The sequence below is a fragment of the Rhinatrema bivittatum genome, chromosome 8 (genome assembly GCF_901001135.1).
Source record: "Rhinatrema bivittatum chromosome 8, aRhiBiv1.1, whole genome shotgun sequence".
Lineage (NCBI taxonomy): Eukaryota > Metazoa > Chordata > Amphibia > Gymnophiona > Rhinatrematidae > Rhinatrema > Rhinatrema bivittatum.
Window position 1 is genome coordinate 241,401,990 of NC_042622.1, and position 15,047 is coordinate 241,417,036.

At 47.6% G+C, this 15,047-nt stretch overlaps 1 protein-coding gene across 6 annotated transcripts in view; it reads left to right on the forward strand.

Annotated features, from left to right (window-relative positions):
* Nucleotides 1-15,047, forward strand: part of MPV17L2 (MPV17 mitochondrial inner membrane protein like 2) — a 169,369-nt gene that overhangs the window by 63,312 nt on the left and 91,010 nt on the right. For all 6 annotated transcript variants that reach the window (XM_029614343.1, XM_029614346.1, XM_029614342.1 and 3 more), the window contains exon 5: nt 2,317-2,445. In XM_029614343.1, the coding sequence (XP_029470203.1) occupies nt 2,317-2,445 (129 nt within the window). The remainder of the gene's footprint in view (nt 1-2,316; nt 2,446-15,047) is intronic.

Here is a 15,047-nt window from a genome sequence, read left to right on the forward strand (position 1 = left end):
AGAGTGGTCTAGAGAGTCTCCGCAGATAGAGATAGTCATCTTCTGGTTATGAGTCGCACTCTGTTGCCTTATTTGAAAGTCACTAATAGCTTTCGGCAGTCTGATCATCTTTGTGTTATTCTGTGAAGCGAAGAAAGGAGAGAGAGAGCTTCTAAGGCTACGATTTCTAGATGGTTGAAGGAGACCATTTGCTTGGCCTATATTTGTAAGTGCCGTGAAATTCCAATGAGTCTCAAGGCACATTCGACTAGAGCGCAGGCAACCTCTTGGGTGAAGTGTCAATTGGTATCTCCCTAAGAGATATGTAGAGCTGCAGTGTGGTCCTCCTTTGTACTTTCACCAAATATTACTGGTTGGATATTTGGGCACAGGAGGATGCGATCTTCAGTGAAAGTGTGTTAAGAGCGGGTCTTTTGGGTTTCCGCCCAGTGGCGGGATGCTTGGGTACATCCCACTTGTCTAGACTGATCTGGGTATGAACAGGAAAGGAAAATTGGTTTTTATCTGCTAATTTTCATTCCTGTAATACCACTGATCAGTCCAGAGACCGATCCAGTTTGCTGCCGAAAGACTGAATTTCCTGGTGATCTTGTACACCTTACATCAGAAATTTTATAATCTATTCAGAAGTTGAGTTTTTTTGAGTTAAGCGGTTGTCAGGGTGTTTCTTTTTTGATAGTATGTGAGCCTCCATTTCAGGGGGTTTGAACCCTGTGTTGCCGGTTCGCCCTGGAAAGGGGAATGGTATCTACTCTTTGACTTGGGTACAGGTCAAAACTGAGGGACTGCAGGTGGCACTCTCCAATATTACTCCTGGGGGAATTCTGTGCAAAAAAATTTTAAATTCTGTGCACAAATACAGAAAAAGGTTATTACTTAGATGCAGAATTTTAAATATTTTGAGCAGAATTTCCCTAGAAATTCACTGTAAGTGTCCCACTCTCTCTCCCTCCCTACTCCCCTGGCTACTTTTGCCCTCTCAGGCCCCAACTCTTCCACCTGCCAGTAACTCTCCCCTCCATCTCTAGGCTCAACCCCTTCCACTCTATCTCCATTCCCAGAGTTTGACCCTGTTCTCAGTACTGTCCCCTCCCTCACTCTCTCATACACATACATCCCCTCATACAGGGACACTCTCCCTTGCATGCACACTCTCACAAGCTCCCTTTCTCTCTCATGCATACACCTTCACACAGGCTACCTATGTCTCTCTCTCACGCACTCCTTCACACAGGCCCTCTCTCACACATACATAATCCCTTCACACAGGCCAGCACTCTCACATACACAGGATCCCTTTTTCATACACACCAGCTCCCAATCTCACACACACACTCCTTCACAATCTCCTCATATATGCTCCCTCTCTCTGGCACCCACACTCAAACACCCCCCTGCTCTCTCTCACACCCGCCCCTACTTACCCTCCCTGGTCTTTCTCACACTCCTCTGCTCTCTTTCCCACCCGCCTGCTCACCCCCTCTCTCTGCTCTCTCTCTCACCCCCTCACCCCTCCTAATCTCTCATATTCCCTCCCCTTTCTCTCACCCTCCTCTCCTCTCACACCCCTCCCCCTTGACACACACACCTCTCTGCATACATTCATGCTCACTGGGGCCTTCGTGTTTGCCGCGAGTGGAGTGCATCCAGAGACACGAGCAGGCCTTCATGTTTGCCGTGACCGGCGCACCAGGGGCCTTCATCTTCGCCACAAACAGTGCACTCCGTTCGCGGCATGCCAGGGTCTCTGCCATTTTCTGCGCAGAATTTGGCAATTCTGCGCAGGGGGAGGAATTCTGCGCAAATTCTGCGCTCTGCAGTAGCAGTGCCTCAAAGTTTGTTTTCTGCCTCCATCTGCTGGTAGAGATGCAAAACCTATTTATCTGGACTGATCTGTGGTATTACAGGAATGATAATTAGCAGGTAAGCACCAATTTTCCTTTCTATACACAAGCTGATTTTACAATCTATCTGGATCTAAATGAACTTATTCCTAGCCGGACTTGACTGCAAATAAGATGCCTTGAATTTTGACCCTGTCCTGACTTTAGGGATCCCTGGAATTTCAGAATAATCATTGAAAAATGTTATCACTTGTTGACATGCTTCTCCATATAAGAGAGCCTTTATTTGCTCCTACAAATTTAGGATCTCATTTACTAAGCATTTTCCCCATAGACCCAAAATGGGAGAAAAGCCTTAATAAATCAGGCCCTTAGTTAGTCTTTTAAAAATAAAGCTAGGTAGTAAAATGGATTTTGTTCTCCATAGAAGCAGATGTGCCCTGTGGTTCATGTCTCTGTCTCTTCTTTCCAGATGGATTGTTGCGTATGGCCGGCGGCCCAGATGATTAATTTCTACTTCCTCGCGCCCAAGTATCGTGTGGTATATGTGAATCTGATTACTGTGGGCTGGGACACATACCTCTCTTACCTCAAGCATAGGGTGCGTGCCTTACAGATGAGGCTTAGAATTTATTTCAATCTAATTTGGAGCTCTGCAGTCATTAATAATCTTATTCACAAGAATACGCTTGATTGCGAGGAGTGGGGTTTGGATAGCTTGTTATAATATCTCAGTATCTTTTGTATAGCCTTCAGAATACTCCCTCCCCCTTCTCTCTCTCACCCTCCCCTCCTCTCTCTCATATCCCCTGAATCCAAACTTCACGTCTAATGTTTTACATTAGGGATGTGAATCGTGTGATCGATCGTCTTAACGATCGATTTCGGCTGGGGGGGGAGGGAATCGGATCGTCGCAGTTTTGTTTTTTTAAATATCGTGTAAATCGTAAATCGGGGGAGGGCGGGAAAACCGGCACACTAAAACATCCCTAAAACCCACCCCGACCCTTTAAAATAAATCCCCCACCCTCCCGAACCCCCCCAAAATGTCTTAAATTACCTGGGGTCCCGGTGTGATGTTCCACTCTCGGGCCACGGGTGCATTTGATAGAAATGGCGCCGGCGCTACCTTTGCCCTGTCATATGACAGGGCAAAGGTAGCGCCGGCGCCATTTTGGTTCCTGTCCCCCGACGTCGCGAGCGTAGGAGATCGGCCGGCGCCATTTTGCAGTACGGCAACACGATTCGAGTGCAGGAGGTCGTTCCCGGACCCCCGCTGGACTTTTGGCAAGTCTTGTGGGGGTCAGGAGGCCCCTCCCCCAAGCTGGCCAAAAGTCCCTGGGGGTCCAGCGGGGGTCCGGGAGCGATCTCCTACGCTCGCGACGTTGGGGGACAGGAACCAAAATGGCGCCGGCGCTACCTTTGCCCTGTCATATGACAGGGCAAAGGTAGCGCCGGCGCCATTTCTATCAAATGCACCCGTGGCCCGAGAGTGGAACATCACACCGGGACCCCAGGTAATTTAAGACATTTTGGGGGGGTTCGGGAGGGTGGGGGATTTATTTTAAAGGGTCGGGATGGGTTTTAGGGTTGTTTTAGTGTGCTGGTTTTCCTGCCCTCCCCCTTCCCCCGATTTACGATTTTTGACGATAAATCGGGGGAATTCCTATTATATATATCGCCTCTAACGATTTTTGACGATTTAAAATATATCGGACGATATTTTAAATCGTCAAAAAACGATTCACATCCCTATTTTACATACTGTTATTCGGTATTGAAATCTTATAGTCATTCCGCATTAAGCTTCTAATAGTTTGCAATTGTTCCATTGTTTCTCCAAATGTTCGAATGTTCTTATGCTCTAAGGTTTATTGTTTAATGTAACGCCCTCCCGCAACAGTTCTGTTTTATTGTGAACCGGTGTGATCTGTATACTTTACAGGAATGTCTGTATATAAGAATGCAAAATAAATAAATAAATATAACACACACACACACACACACACACACCTCTCTACATACATTCATGCTCACTGGGGCCTTCATCTTTGCTGCGAGTGGAGTGCATCCCGAGGCACGCGCGGGCCTTCGTGTTTGCCGCGACCAGTGCGCCGGGGCCTTCATCTTCGCCGTGAACGGAGCGCTCGGTTTGCAGCATGCCGGGGTCTCTGCCATTTTCTGCGCAGATTCTCTCAGATTGAGAGAATCATTTTGCCAGCTTACAGTGCAGAAATGTTTGCAGTGTGTATATACATGTATATGTGTGTGTGTGTGTTTTGCTTTGCAGCCCACTTCTGCTTTTTTGGACTTTCAGTTCAGTCTGAACCAGCCTGTATTGGACTATGGTAACATGAACCTTCATTTGCATCTTCCTGGGTTATTTTCTTCATTTGGTAATTTTAAACCCTCCCTCCCATCCAGCCCAGCTATCTTTGGCCAGTGACCACAGACTGCAGTTCCCTCCATAACCTAGTAGTCATGCATCCCCGGTTTGGCATGATGCCTGGGAATGCTTCCTCTGCAGCATCTCCAACCTTGGCAGGCCAAAGAATTGAACACTGCAGGATCCAGTAATTGTTAAATAAGAACAGTGTAGCAGAGACAATGGGTCAACAATGGCTGAGTCCTAATATTTTGCAGATGGACTAGCTACCTCCAAAGGATATCATGTCAGGAGTCCCTCCTGGATCAATGGAAAAGGTAATTTTCCTTGTTTAGGGTGCACTGGAAGATATATGCAAATGATATACAACTGTATATTCCCGTTGCATCTACAATTCAAGCTGCTACTGCCTTAATGGGGTAGTAGCAGCTTGTATTATGAGGGATGAGAGGTGGATGCATGCTAACAAGTTAGTGATTAACATAATAAAGCAGACATATGGTATTAAGTCACTCCTCTGGCCCTGCTGATTTGTGAGGCTTCCAGTTGCTGTCTACCCATTTTTGCTGAGGGTCTGGGATTTAGGGTTTATTGAACCTTCATGTTCTTTTATGCCTCAAATCAGTAGTGGGTTTAAGGCCTCTTTTTATAGTCTGCATTTTGTGTGCCATTTTAAATGTTTGGGTTCAATTATCATACCGTAGGTCAGGGTTTCTGACATTTTCTTGCTCAAGGGACACCTACATTAACAAATATGTATGGCACATCAACCTGAAAGCCCCATCAGCCTTTCTTCCAAATTTTTAAACAAAGGGAGAGAAATGCAAAAACATGCACAAACTTGTCAAAATGGATTAGTTGGTGTAATGCAGGCAGCCAACTCGGTTACCTTGGCTGCCACATGCAGCTGCCAGAGCTCCTTCACTGCTGCTGCTCCCAGCACTTACAGTGAGTCACATCCAATGCTTGGTGCATGCTCTCCCTGTCTTATTCAGATTGGTGATAAGACAGAGACTGGAAGGACAAAAAAATTGGGAAGATGAGGTGCTGTGTGCAATGTGTGTGCTGTGTAAAGCAGGTCCTAGCTATCTAGGCCCCACATGCTGCCCATTAATTAATAGCCCAGGGCTTATGCTGTAGCTAGGAAGGAGACGTATGCATGATTACACATGCATATGTAGGAAAGGAGCTGTATACTTTTAAGAGACACTGCTGATGTATGTTGATGCTGAGAGCAGAGGTCAGGCAATGGCCTGGATCTGAGCATGAGGCAGTGATGACTTTTCCATGGTACACTGATCGGGAAATACTTCTGTACTTTAAGTGCTTGGTTTAAGCTCACTGGACTACTGCAATACAATATATATTGGGCACTCCAAAAGTTGTCTGCATGGATTGCAGTTGATTTAGAACTTTGCAGCAAGGATGATTGCTGGTTGTAAGCACGATGAGCACATTGCTCCCTTTTTTGAAGGACCTTGAATACTGTGTACAATTCTGGTCGCTGCATCTCAAAAAAGATATAATTGCGATGGAGAAGGTACAGAGAAGGGCTACCAAAATAAGGGGAATGGAACAGCTCCCCTATGAGGAAAGACTAAAGAGGTTAGGACTTTTCAGCTTGGAGAAGAGACGGCTGAGGGGGGGATATGATAGAAGGGTTTAAAATCATGAGAGTTGTAGAACGGGTAGATGTGAATTGGTTTTTTACTCTTTCGGATAATCGAAAGACTAGGGGGCACTCCATGAAGTTAGCATGTGGCACATTTAAAACTAATCTGAGAAAGTTCTTTTTCACTCAACACACAATTAAACTCTGGAATTTGTTGCCAGAGGATGTGGTTAGTGCAGTTAGTATAGCAGTTAGTATAGAGAAGTCCATTACCTGCTATTAATTAAGTTGCTTAGAAAATAGCCACTGCCATTACTAGCAACGGTAACATGGAATAGACGGTTTTTGGGTACTTGCCAGGTTCTTATGGCCTGGATTGGCCACTGTTGGAAACAGGATGCTGGGCTTGATGGACCCTAGGTCTGATCCAGTATGGCATGTTCTTATGTCCCAGTAATTTTTTGGGTGCAATTCAAAAGGAAAATTGGTTCTTACCTGCTAATTTTTGTTCCTGTAGTACCATGGATCAGTCCAGACCCCCTGGGTTTTGCCTCCCCACCAGCGGGAGACAGAAGTTTTTGACTGACTCTGCCCTATACCCTGAGGTGCCACCTACAGTCTGTCAGTATTTAAATGTATCAAAGCAGAACTAGATAAACCATCAGAACAATTTTAACAGCCCCGTATGAAATTTTGGGGGAAAGAAACCGGTAGTTAACCTGCTCACTGACCTTAAGCAAACTGAACCCGTGAGCATATAAAAAAGACTAATTAATTCTGCAGAAAATTTATCTTAAAGTGAATGAGCGGACTCGCCAAAAAAACCGAATACCGAGCGGGACTCTGGACTGATCCATGGTACTACAGGAATGAAAATTAGCAGGTAAGAACCAATTTTCCTTTCCCTGTACGTACCCAGATCAGTCCAGACTCCTGGGATGTACCAGAGCTCTCCTAGTTAGGCTGGGACCCTGAGAGCCCCGCTTGGATCACATCGTCACCAAAACCCCCAGAGTCTGGGGCTTGGACATCCAACCTGTAATGCTTCGCAAACGTGTGCAATGGCTTCCTTGTAGCCGCCCTACAAATTTCCTGCAGCGATACCAGCTGACATTTAGCCCAAGAAGTCGCCTGCGAATGGGTAGAATGCGTTTGCAGTCCAACGGGGATCGTACGGCCTTGAAGCATATATGCTGAAGCAATAGCCTCTTTCAACCAGCAGGCCACCATAGCCCTGGATGCCTTTTGCCCCCCCCCGGTTGCATCCACTGCCCAATACAAATAAATGATCGGACATCTGGAGGCTATTAGTACCTCCAAATAACGCAAAAGAACGTGACGCTTGTCCAGCTTCTTCAGATCCTTCGACTTGGGATCGGAACTATCTAAGAACGGAAAGGACGGGAGCTCCACTGACTGATTCAAATGAAAGGAGCATACCACCTTTGGGAGAAAGAAGGAACCGTCCGTAAGGAAACCCTTGTGTCTGAAATTCTCAAGAAGGGTTCCCTGCAGGATAAGGCTTGAAGCCTCAACACTCTACAAGCTGGGGAAATAGTCACCAGAAAAAAGTCTTTTACATAAGATCCTTTAGCGTACCCCTTTTCATTGGCTCAAATGGCGCCCCACGCAGCCTTGAGTATCATGTACATGACGGGCAAGGAGGCCTGCCTGGGGCACGTAAATGCTTAGCACCTCTGAGGAAACGAGCGATATCTGGATGCGCAGCCAACTGTGATCCACCAACTTTACCGTGGAATCAACCAAGAGCCGCCACCTGCACCTGTATCGAACTGCATGAAAGGCCCTTCGCAAGTCCCGCCTGTAAGAAGGACAAAATAGGAGGAACTGAAGCTGCCGTAGGGGCCACCCGTTGATCCAGGCACCACGATTCAAAAATTTCCCAAACCCTGACATAGGCCAGGGAAGTAGAGGGCTTCCTAGACTGTAAGAGAGTAGCTACCACTGCGTCCGAGTGACCCTTGCTCTTTGAACGCTGCCTTTCATAGCCATGCTGCTAAACAAAAGCGATCTGCCTCTTCGAAACAAACGGGCCCCTGCTGAAGAAGGTTTGAGAGGTCTCTCAGCCTGAGGGGTCCGTCCACCACGAGGTTGACCAGGTGGCACAAACCATGGATGCCGTGGCCACTCCGGAGCTACCAATATCACCTCCGGGTGGGACTCTGTGCGTTGCAACACTATGTCTATTAGAGGCCATAGCGGGAACATGTACAGGAGCACGTTTCGCGGCCAGGGCAACTACTTCCTTTGCTCCTGTCTCACGGCGATGACTGAAGAGAACGAGGAGCCTTGACATTGCCATGAGGTCCATACTGGGTCTGGACCACTTTTTGCAGATCAGATTGAATGCTGCTGGAGAGAATTCCCACTCCCTGGGATCAAGTCTGTTCCGACTGAGGAAGTCGAATTGAACCATGTCGACTCTTGCGATGTGAGAGCCTGCCAGGATAAGTGTTGTTCTGCCCAGAGTATCAACTGATGTGCTTCATTTGCTACTGGACGACTCTTGGTTCCTCCTTGCCGATTGATGTAGGCTACTGTGGTCATATTATCGGACAGAATCCTGACCGACCTCCCTAGCAGCCTCGACTGCAGGGCTTGCAGAGCTAATCGGACCGCTCTGGTCTCCAAACGATTGATCGACCACTGAGATTCCTTCTTCGACCAAATGGCCTTGTACAGATTTGTCCTGGCACACTGCTTCCCAGCCGGAAAGGCTGGCATCTGTAGTGACCACAGTCCATTCTGGGACTTCCAAGGACACCCCGCGGCTCAAATGAATCGAGTTGAGCCTCCAGTTGAGACTGGAAGAAGCAGAAGCTGTAAGAGGCAGCGGGAGAAGAAATTGCTTCGATACCAGACTCCAACGGGAAAGCAACGCTGACTGCAGAGGCCTCATATGAGCAAAAAGGCTCAGGGAACCAACTCGAGGGTGGACGCCATGGATCCAAGGAACCGCAAATAATCCCGGACCTTGGGAGGTTGCTTGCCCAATAAATTCCAAACCTGCTCCTGCAGTATGGTAATACTTTCCTCCGTCAGAAAAACCCGGCCGAGCTGTGTATCGAACCGGGCCTCTAGAAATTCCAGAGACTGAGAGGGAATCATGTGACTCTTGGCAAAGTTTACCACCCATCCGAGTGACTCCAATAGTTGAACAACCCGACGGATCGCTGCGTGGCATAGCACTTCCGACTTTGCCCGAATTAGCCAATTGTCCAGATACGGATGAACGAAGAACCACTCCTTCCGAAGCTATTCTGCCCCAATGACCATTATTTTGCTAAAGGTCCTGGGCGCCATGGTGAGGCCGAACGGTAGGGCACAAAACTGGAAATATCGCCCCAGGACGGTGAACCTCAGGAATTTCTGGTGGTCAGGCCGGATGCCAATGTGCAGGTACGCTTCCGTGGGATTCAGAGACGCCAAGAACTCTCACCGATGCGATGACGGATCTCAAAGCGAAACCATGGAACATGGAGGCATCTGTTTACTCTTTTTTTTAATTATCCAATATATTGTAAAGCTTACAAACAGTATATTAGAGATGAGAACAGTAATACAAACATATAGGCAAATACAGAACTTTTAGTTTTGCCTCCTTAGTAGAAAATACATAACAGTTCCAGTGCAATAACTTTTCTTCAGGTTATCATATATCCAGATATAGAATTGCCATGTCCCACTCTTCCCCACTCTTCCCCAGTAATCCCCCCTACCCCCCCCCCCTCCTCTTGCCATTTCTCAGACTCTCCTCATACTATCAGTTACGCTGTTCCATCTGGGCTAGGTATTGAATCAGCGGTGTCCACATCCTATAAAATTTGCGTAAGGTGTCTCGTCTATGGACCGTTAATTTCCCCATGTAATGTATTTGCCTTAATTTGCCGTAGAGCTGCGTGAGTGTGGGTGGGTTTGTACATTTCCACTGGGCAGCGATCACTAGTCTGGCAGCAGTAGTAAGATAATAAAACATTTTTTGTTTTTCATCATCTAGATCTGAATAAAGTAGTCCAAGTAACCAGTACTCTGCTTGTAAGGGAACCTGAACTCACCACACTTTATCCACTAATCCTTGACAAGCACTCCAAAACCCCTGCAGCTTAGGACATTGCCACCACATATGCAATAGGTACCTATCTGGGAACACTGTCGCCAGCAATTAGGTGAGCGGCCTAGGAACCATTTGGCCACTGTCACTGGGGAATAGTGCCAGCGATAAAGAAGTTTGTATCTATTCTCCATCATGGATGCGGACATTGAAAATTGGCCTAATGCTTGAAAACACTCCTCCCAGTTGTTGCAGTCCCAGTGAGGGCCCAAGTCCGGATCCCAAGGGACCGCATCCGTGTTGTGTACCAATAACCGGTAAAGCTTAGAAATCCCTTTTCGAAAGTGTCATGCCTGAAGGCAATACCCTTCAAACATCGAACGTGGACTGGATAAATCAGAACTGGGCCCTGGGGATCCCAAAAAGTGTCGCAGCTGAGCATATGCTAAAAAATCAGTGGTAGGTATCTGAAACTTATCCTGTAATTCTCTAAAGGGAACCATCCCTTGGCACCAAACCTGTCCTAAATGTGTTAACCCCCGGGATTCCCAGCGTTTAAAAGTCAGTTTTTCTGTCCCTCAACGAAATCCCGAAGGTATCGGATAGGGCAGAGTAATGTTTGCTGCCTATCAACTTGTGTTTCTATTTTTTCCAGACCATCAGAGAGGTCTGGATACTTAAAGGGAAAGGTTTTCAATTTCCTGGGGGGTGCTGGTCATTGGCCAAAATAGAGCTGGGATGGGCGTGCCCCCTATCATTTGGCTCTCGATCCCCACCCATTGTTTAGGCGATTGTAAATCATGGCTATCGACAATGAATTTTAACTGGGCTGCGACATAATATTGTACTAGGGAAGGCAGTCCCAAGCCTCCGTCTCTATAGGTTTGGCTGAGAATCAGACGGGAGACCCTTGGGGGCCTCCTGTGCCATATAAAGGCAAACAGTTTACGCTGAAGAGGCCTCAGGTCCGCAACAGGAAAGGGACATGGCAGAACCTGAAAAAGATAGCCAAGTTTTGGTAGAAGATTCATCTTAATCACAGCCATTCTGCCAAACCATGAAAAAGGTAGGCGTTCCCATCTATCTATATCCCCCATCAAGTTGCAAATCAAAGGTTTATAATTTAGAGATACTAATTGAGAAGAATCCAAACAAAGATTAACCCCCAGATACCGTATAGGACCGGTGGTCCACTGGAATAGGAGCTCACTCTTACCTTGCTGCAGCAGGTTCTCAGTAATATGCACAGGGAGAATTTCCGATTTATCGGGATTAACCCGAAATCCCGACACTCTTCCATATCGGGCCAGCATAGATTCGACCCTATGCATGGAAGTCATAGGCTGAGAGAGAGACAAGATAACATCTACGTAGAGAGTAATTTTATGTGTTTCTCTGCCAGACTGGATCCCATGCACCTCTCTTTCCCTCCTAATCCACTCTGCCCAGGATTCTAGGCTAAGAGCCAAGAAGAGCGGCGAAAGAGGGCAGCCCTGCCTTGTACCCCTCCAAATTTGAAAAGGCGCCGAATATCCATGATTTATCTTAATACATGCAGATGGCTCACGATAGAGCGCCTGAATCCAAACTGCGTAGGGGCCTCCCAGACCCATCTTCCGCAAAACAGCAAATAGATGGGGCCAGTAAACTCTATCAAACGCTTTTTCAGCGTCTAGGGTCATAAAGACCGCTGAGGCGTTAGTGGATTTAGCGATATGTATTAAGTCTATTATCTTTCGAATATTATCAGATGTCACTCTACCCCGCAGAAAGCCTGCTTGATCAGCATGAATAAATGTCCCTATATAACCTCTCAATTGAAACGCTAAAATTTTGGCCAGGATTTTTAAATCAACATTTATGAGTGAGATAGGTCGGTATGAGGCACAGATATTAGGGTCTTTTCCCGGTTTGGGAATAAGTGTAATCCGCGCCATATTCCCTTGTGGTAGGAGGGTTGCCCCTTCCCTCAATTTATTAAACATGGCTACTAATGGGCCCCGTAGTAAGTCTCTGAATTTTTTGTAAAAAAGAGGCGTGAACCCATCTAAGCCTGGTGGCTTATTTATTTATTTATTTATTTTAATTCTTTTATATACCGTCGTTAAGCTGGGAGGCGTCACAACGGTTAACAATGAGGCACATAAATTAATGTTGCTAAATGCGTTTATTATACCAACTAGACAGGGCGGCCGCGATTATCGCGCAACGGGGTCTGCACGGATTGCCTCCCAGGGGGTGAGGGTTGTTCTAAGGGTCCAGACGGTGACCGGGGCATTTGGGGTCCTGCAGCCTTCATCCCCGTCCCGTTCCCGCTGAGCGTGGGAGCGGGCGCCATTTTGTCCCCATTCGCGCCGGCTCTTTCCGCGGCGCAAACAGGGGTTGGGGAAGAGGACCATCTGCCTTGCTTATCGCTGCAACGCAAGGTCCCTGAGGGGGACAGATCGGCGGGGACGGGCGTCCAGATTGATACGGACCCCGATGTGGATGGGGCTGATTTGTCCTCTGATTCCTCTTTTTCTTCTGAATTTGTTTTGCTCATGCACAAGGCCTTTAAAGGCCCGGCGGGCCGGAAAAAAGAGGGTTCATAGTCAGGATTCCCCACTAGGGTCCCGGAAGCGGGCTAGGTCCATCCAGGACCCGGGCCTTCCAGAGGGGCCATGTCCTTTGGGTTTACGGACTCCTCTTGTGGATACGGATTCTTCGGGCACGGATGGCCAGCAGGGCCAAGACTTGCCCACCCAGCCCTTGAGGGGGGTTGAAGGTGAATCCGAGCCCCCTGCAGGGGTCCCATGGGATGGACGAAGATGACCCGAAGGTGGTCTGTCTTTTTAGGAAGGACGAACTGGGTCCGCTCATTCGTGCTATCCTGGGGGAACTGGGGATTCAACTTCCCCAGGAACAATCCAGGTTAGGGGCCACGGACCCGGTGGTCCTAGGTCTAAGGGGTCCCCCTTCAGCTTTTCTCTTCCATTTTTCTGCGATGGATTTGCTTTTCAAGGAATGGGATACTCCGGATTTAGGTCTTATCTCTTGATTTCGTGGGCGGAATGCCATCTAGACTGCATAGCGGCGTCTCACATTGCCGGGGTAGAGAATGTCCAGCCGGACTTCCTCAGTCGCAATCATCTAGATCCCGGCGAATGGGAGTTAGCGGATGACGCTTTTCACCTCATTTGTGCCCTGCGATGGATCTTATGGCGACGTTCAAGAATGTGAAGGCTCCTCTGTTCTTTGCTCGGCGCAGGGACACGGGGGCCGAGGGATTGGACGCGCTGGTCCTCCCATGGCCCACGGACGTTCTGCTTTGTGTTTCCACCGTGGCCTCTCTTAGGCAGAATCCTTCGTCGAATACAGCTTCATCCGGAGGTTATCCTGATCGCTCCCGAGTGGCCACGCCGTCCTTGGTTTGCGGAGCTTCTGAACCTAGCGGTAGCATCACCCTTTCGGTTCCCGGACATTCCGGATCTGCTTCATCAGGGACCCGTCTGTTTCGACCAGGTCGAGCGCTTTTATCTAGCAGCCTGGCTTTTGAGAGGATGTGACTGTGTTCTAGGGGATACTCCAATGCGGTAGTAACTACGCTTTTGCAATCTCGTAAGGTTTCTACTTCCATTTCATATGTCCGTGTTTGGAAGATTTTTGAGACCTGGTGTCTTGCCAGGGATGTGGTTCCCACTCAGGCGTCTGTGCCGAAAATTTTGTTTTTTCTTCAGGACGGTTTGGCTAAGGGGTTGTCGTGTAGTTCTTTGCGTGTGCAGGTGGCAGCGCTCAGTTCCTTGCGCGGTACCATTCAAGGAATGCCCTTGTCAAGTCATCCTGACGCCTCTCGATTTCTTCGAGGGGCAAAGCACTTGCGCCCGCCAGTGAGGCAGCCTTGTCCCTCCTGGAATCTGAATTTGGTTCTGAAAGTTTTATTTGGGGCTCCCTTTGAACCTTTACACAGGGCGACGTTGAAAGATCTTACTGTGAAGGTGGTATTCCTGGTGGCTATTGCGTCAGAACGCCGGCTATCGGAACTTCAGGCTCTATCTTGTAGAGAGCCTTTTCTCAGAATCTCAGATTCAGGGGTGTCTCTATGAACGGTGCCCTCTTTTCTACCTAAGGTAGTGTCGGCTTTCCATTTAAATCAATCTGTCGGATTGCCGGCTTTTTCAGACTTGGATAGATTGGACCCTTTGTATAAGGATTTGAAAAAGCTTGATTTTCGTCTGGCATTGTTGTATTACCTAGAGGTTACCAACAGATTCCGGGTCTCCGATCACCTGTTTGTACTCTGGAGTGGCCCCAGAAAGGGTAATGTGGCTTCAAAGACGACAATAGCTAGGTGGCTAAAGGAGACCATAAATTTTGCGTATTTGTTGACAGGTAAGTCCTTACCGTTGGGAATTCGGGCTCATTCAACTTGTTCGCAGGCCGCGTCCTGTGCTGAATGTCAGCAGATTTCCCCGGAAGAAATTTGCAGGGTGGCTACGTGGAAGTCCCTGCATACCTTTGCCAGGCATTACCGGTTGGATGTTTGAGCTCCAGGGACTGGTGACTTTGGAGAGGGAGTGCTGCGAGTGGGCCTCTCCAGTTCCCATCCCAAGTAAGGTTAGCTCTGGTACATCCCAGGAGTCTGGACTGATCCGGATACGTACAGTGAAAAGAAAATTGGTTCTTACCTGATAATTTTCATTCCTGTATTACCACGGATCAGTCCAGAGTCCCACCCTTTTGTCCTTTGAAGGGAATGGAGAGTCCACTACATTATCCTTTTTTTATTGGCAGATCTGATATTTTGATTGGTTATTGCTCAAACTCAAGTTCTGTATCCATTTGGGAATGGATGAGCTGGTTTGTAGTTGTTAGGTTGCTGTATATAGTTAGTGTTTTGTCATTGAATCTGCTTTGACATTAAGTAATACTGCCAGACTATATAAGGCAAAGTTTTTGTTGATAAACTTCTGTCTCCATCTGCTAGAGGGGGGGGGGGAGTGGTGCAAAACCCAGGAGTCTGGACTGATCCGTGATACTACAGGAACGAAAATTATCAGGTAAGAACCAATTTTCTTTTGTGTAACTATATCATGGGTTATTTTTCCCTATATGCATCACATTGCACTTATCCACATTAAATTTCAACTGCCATTT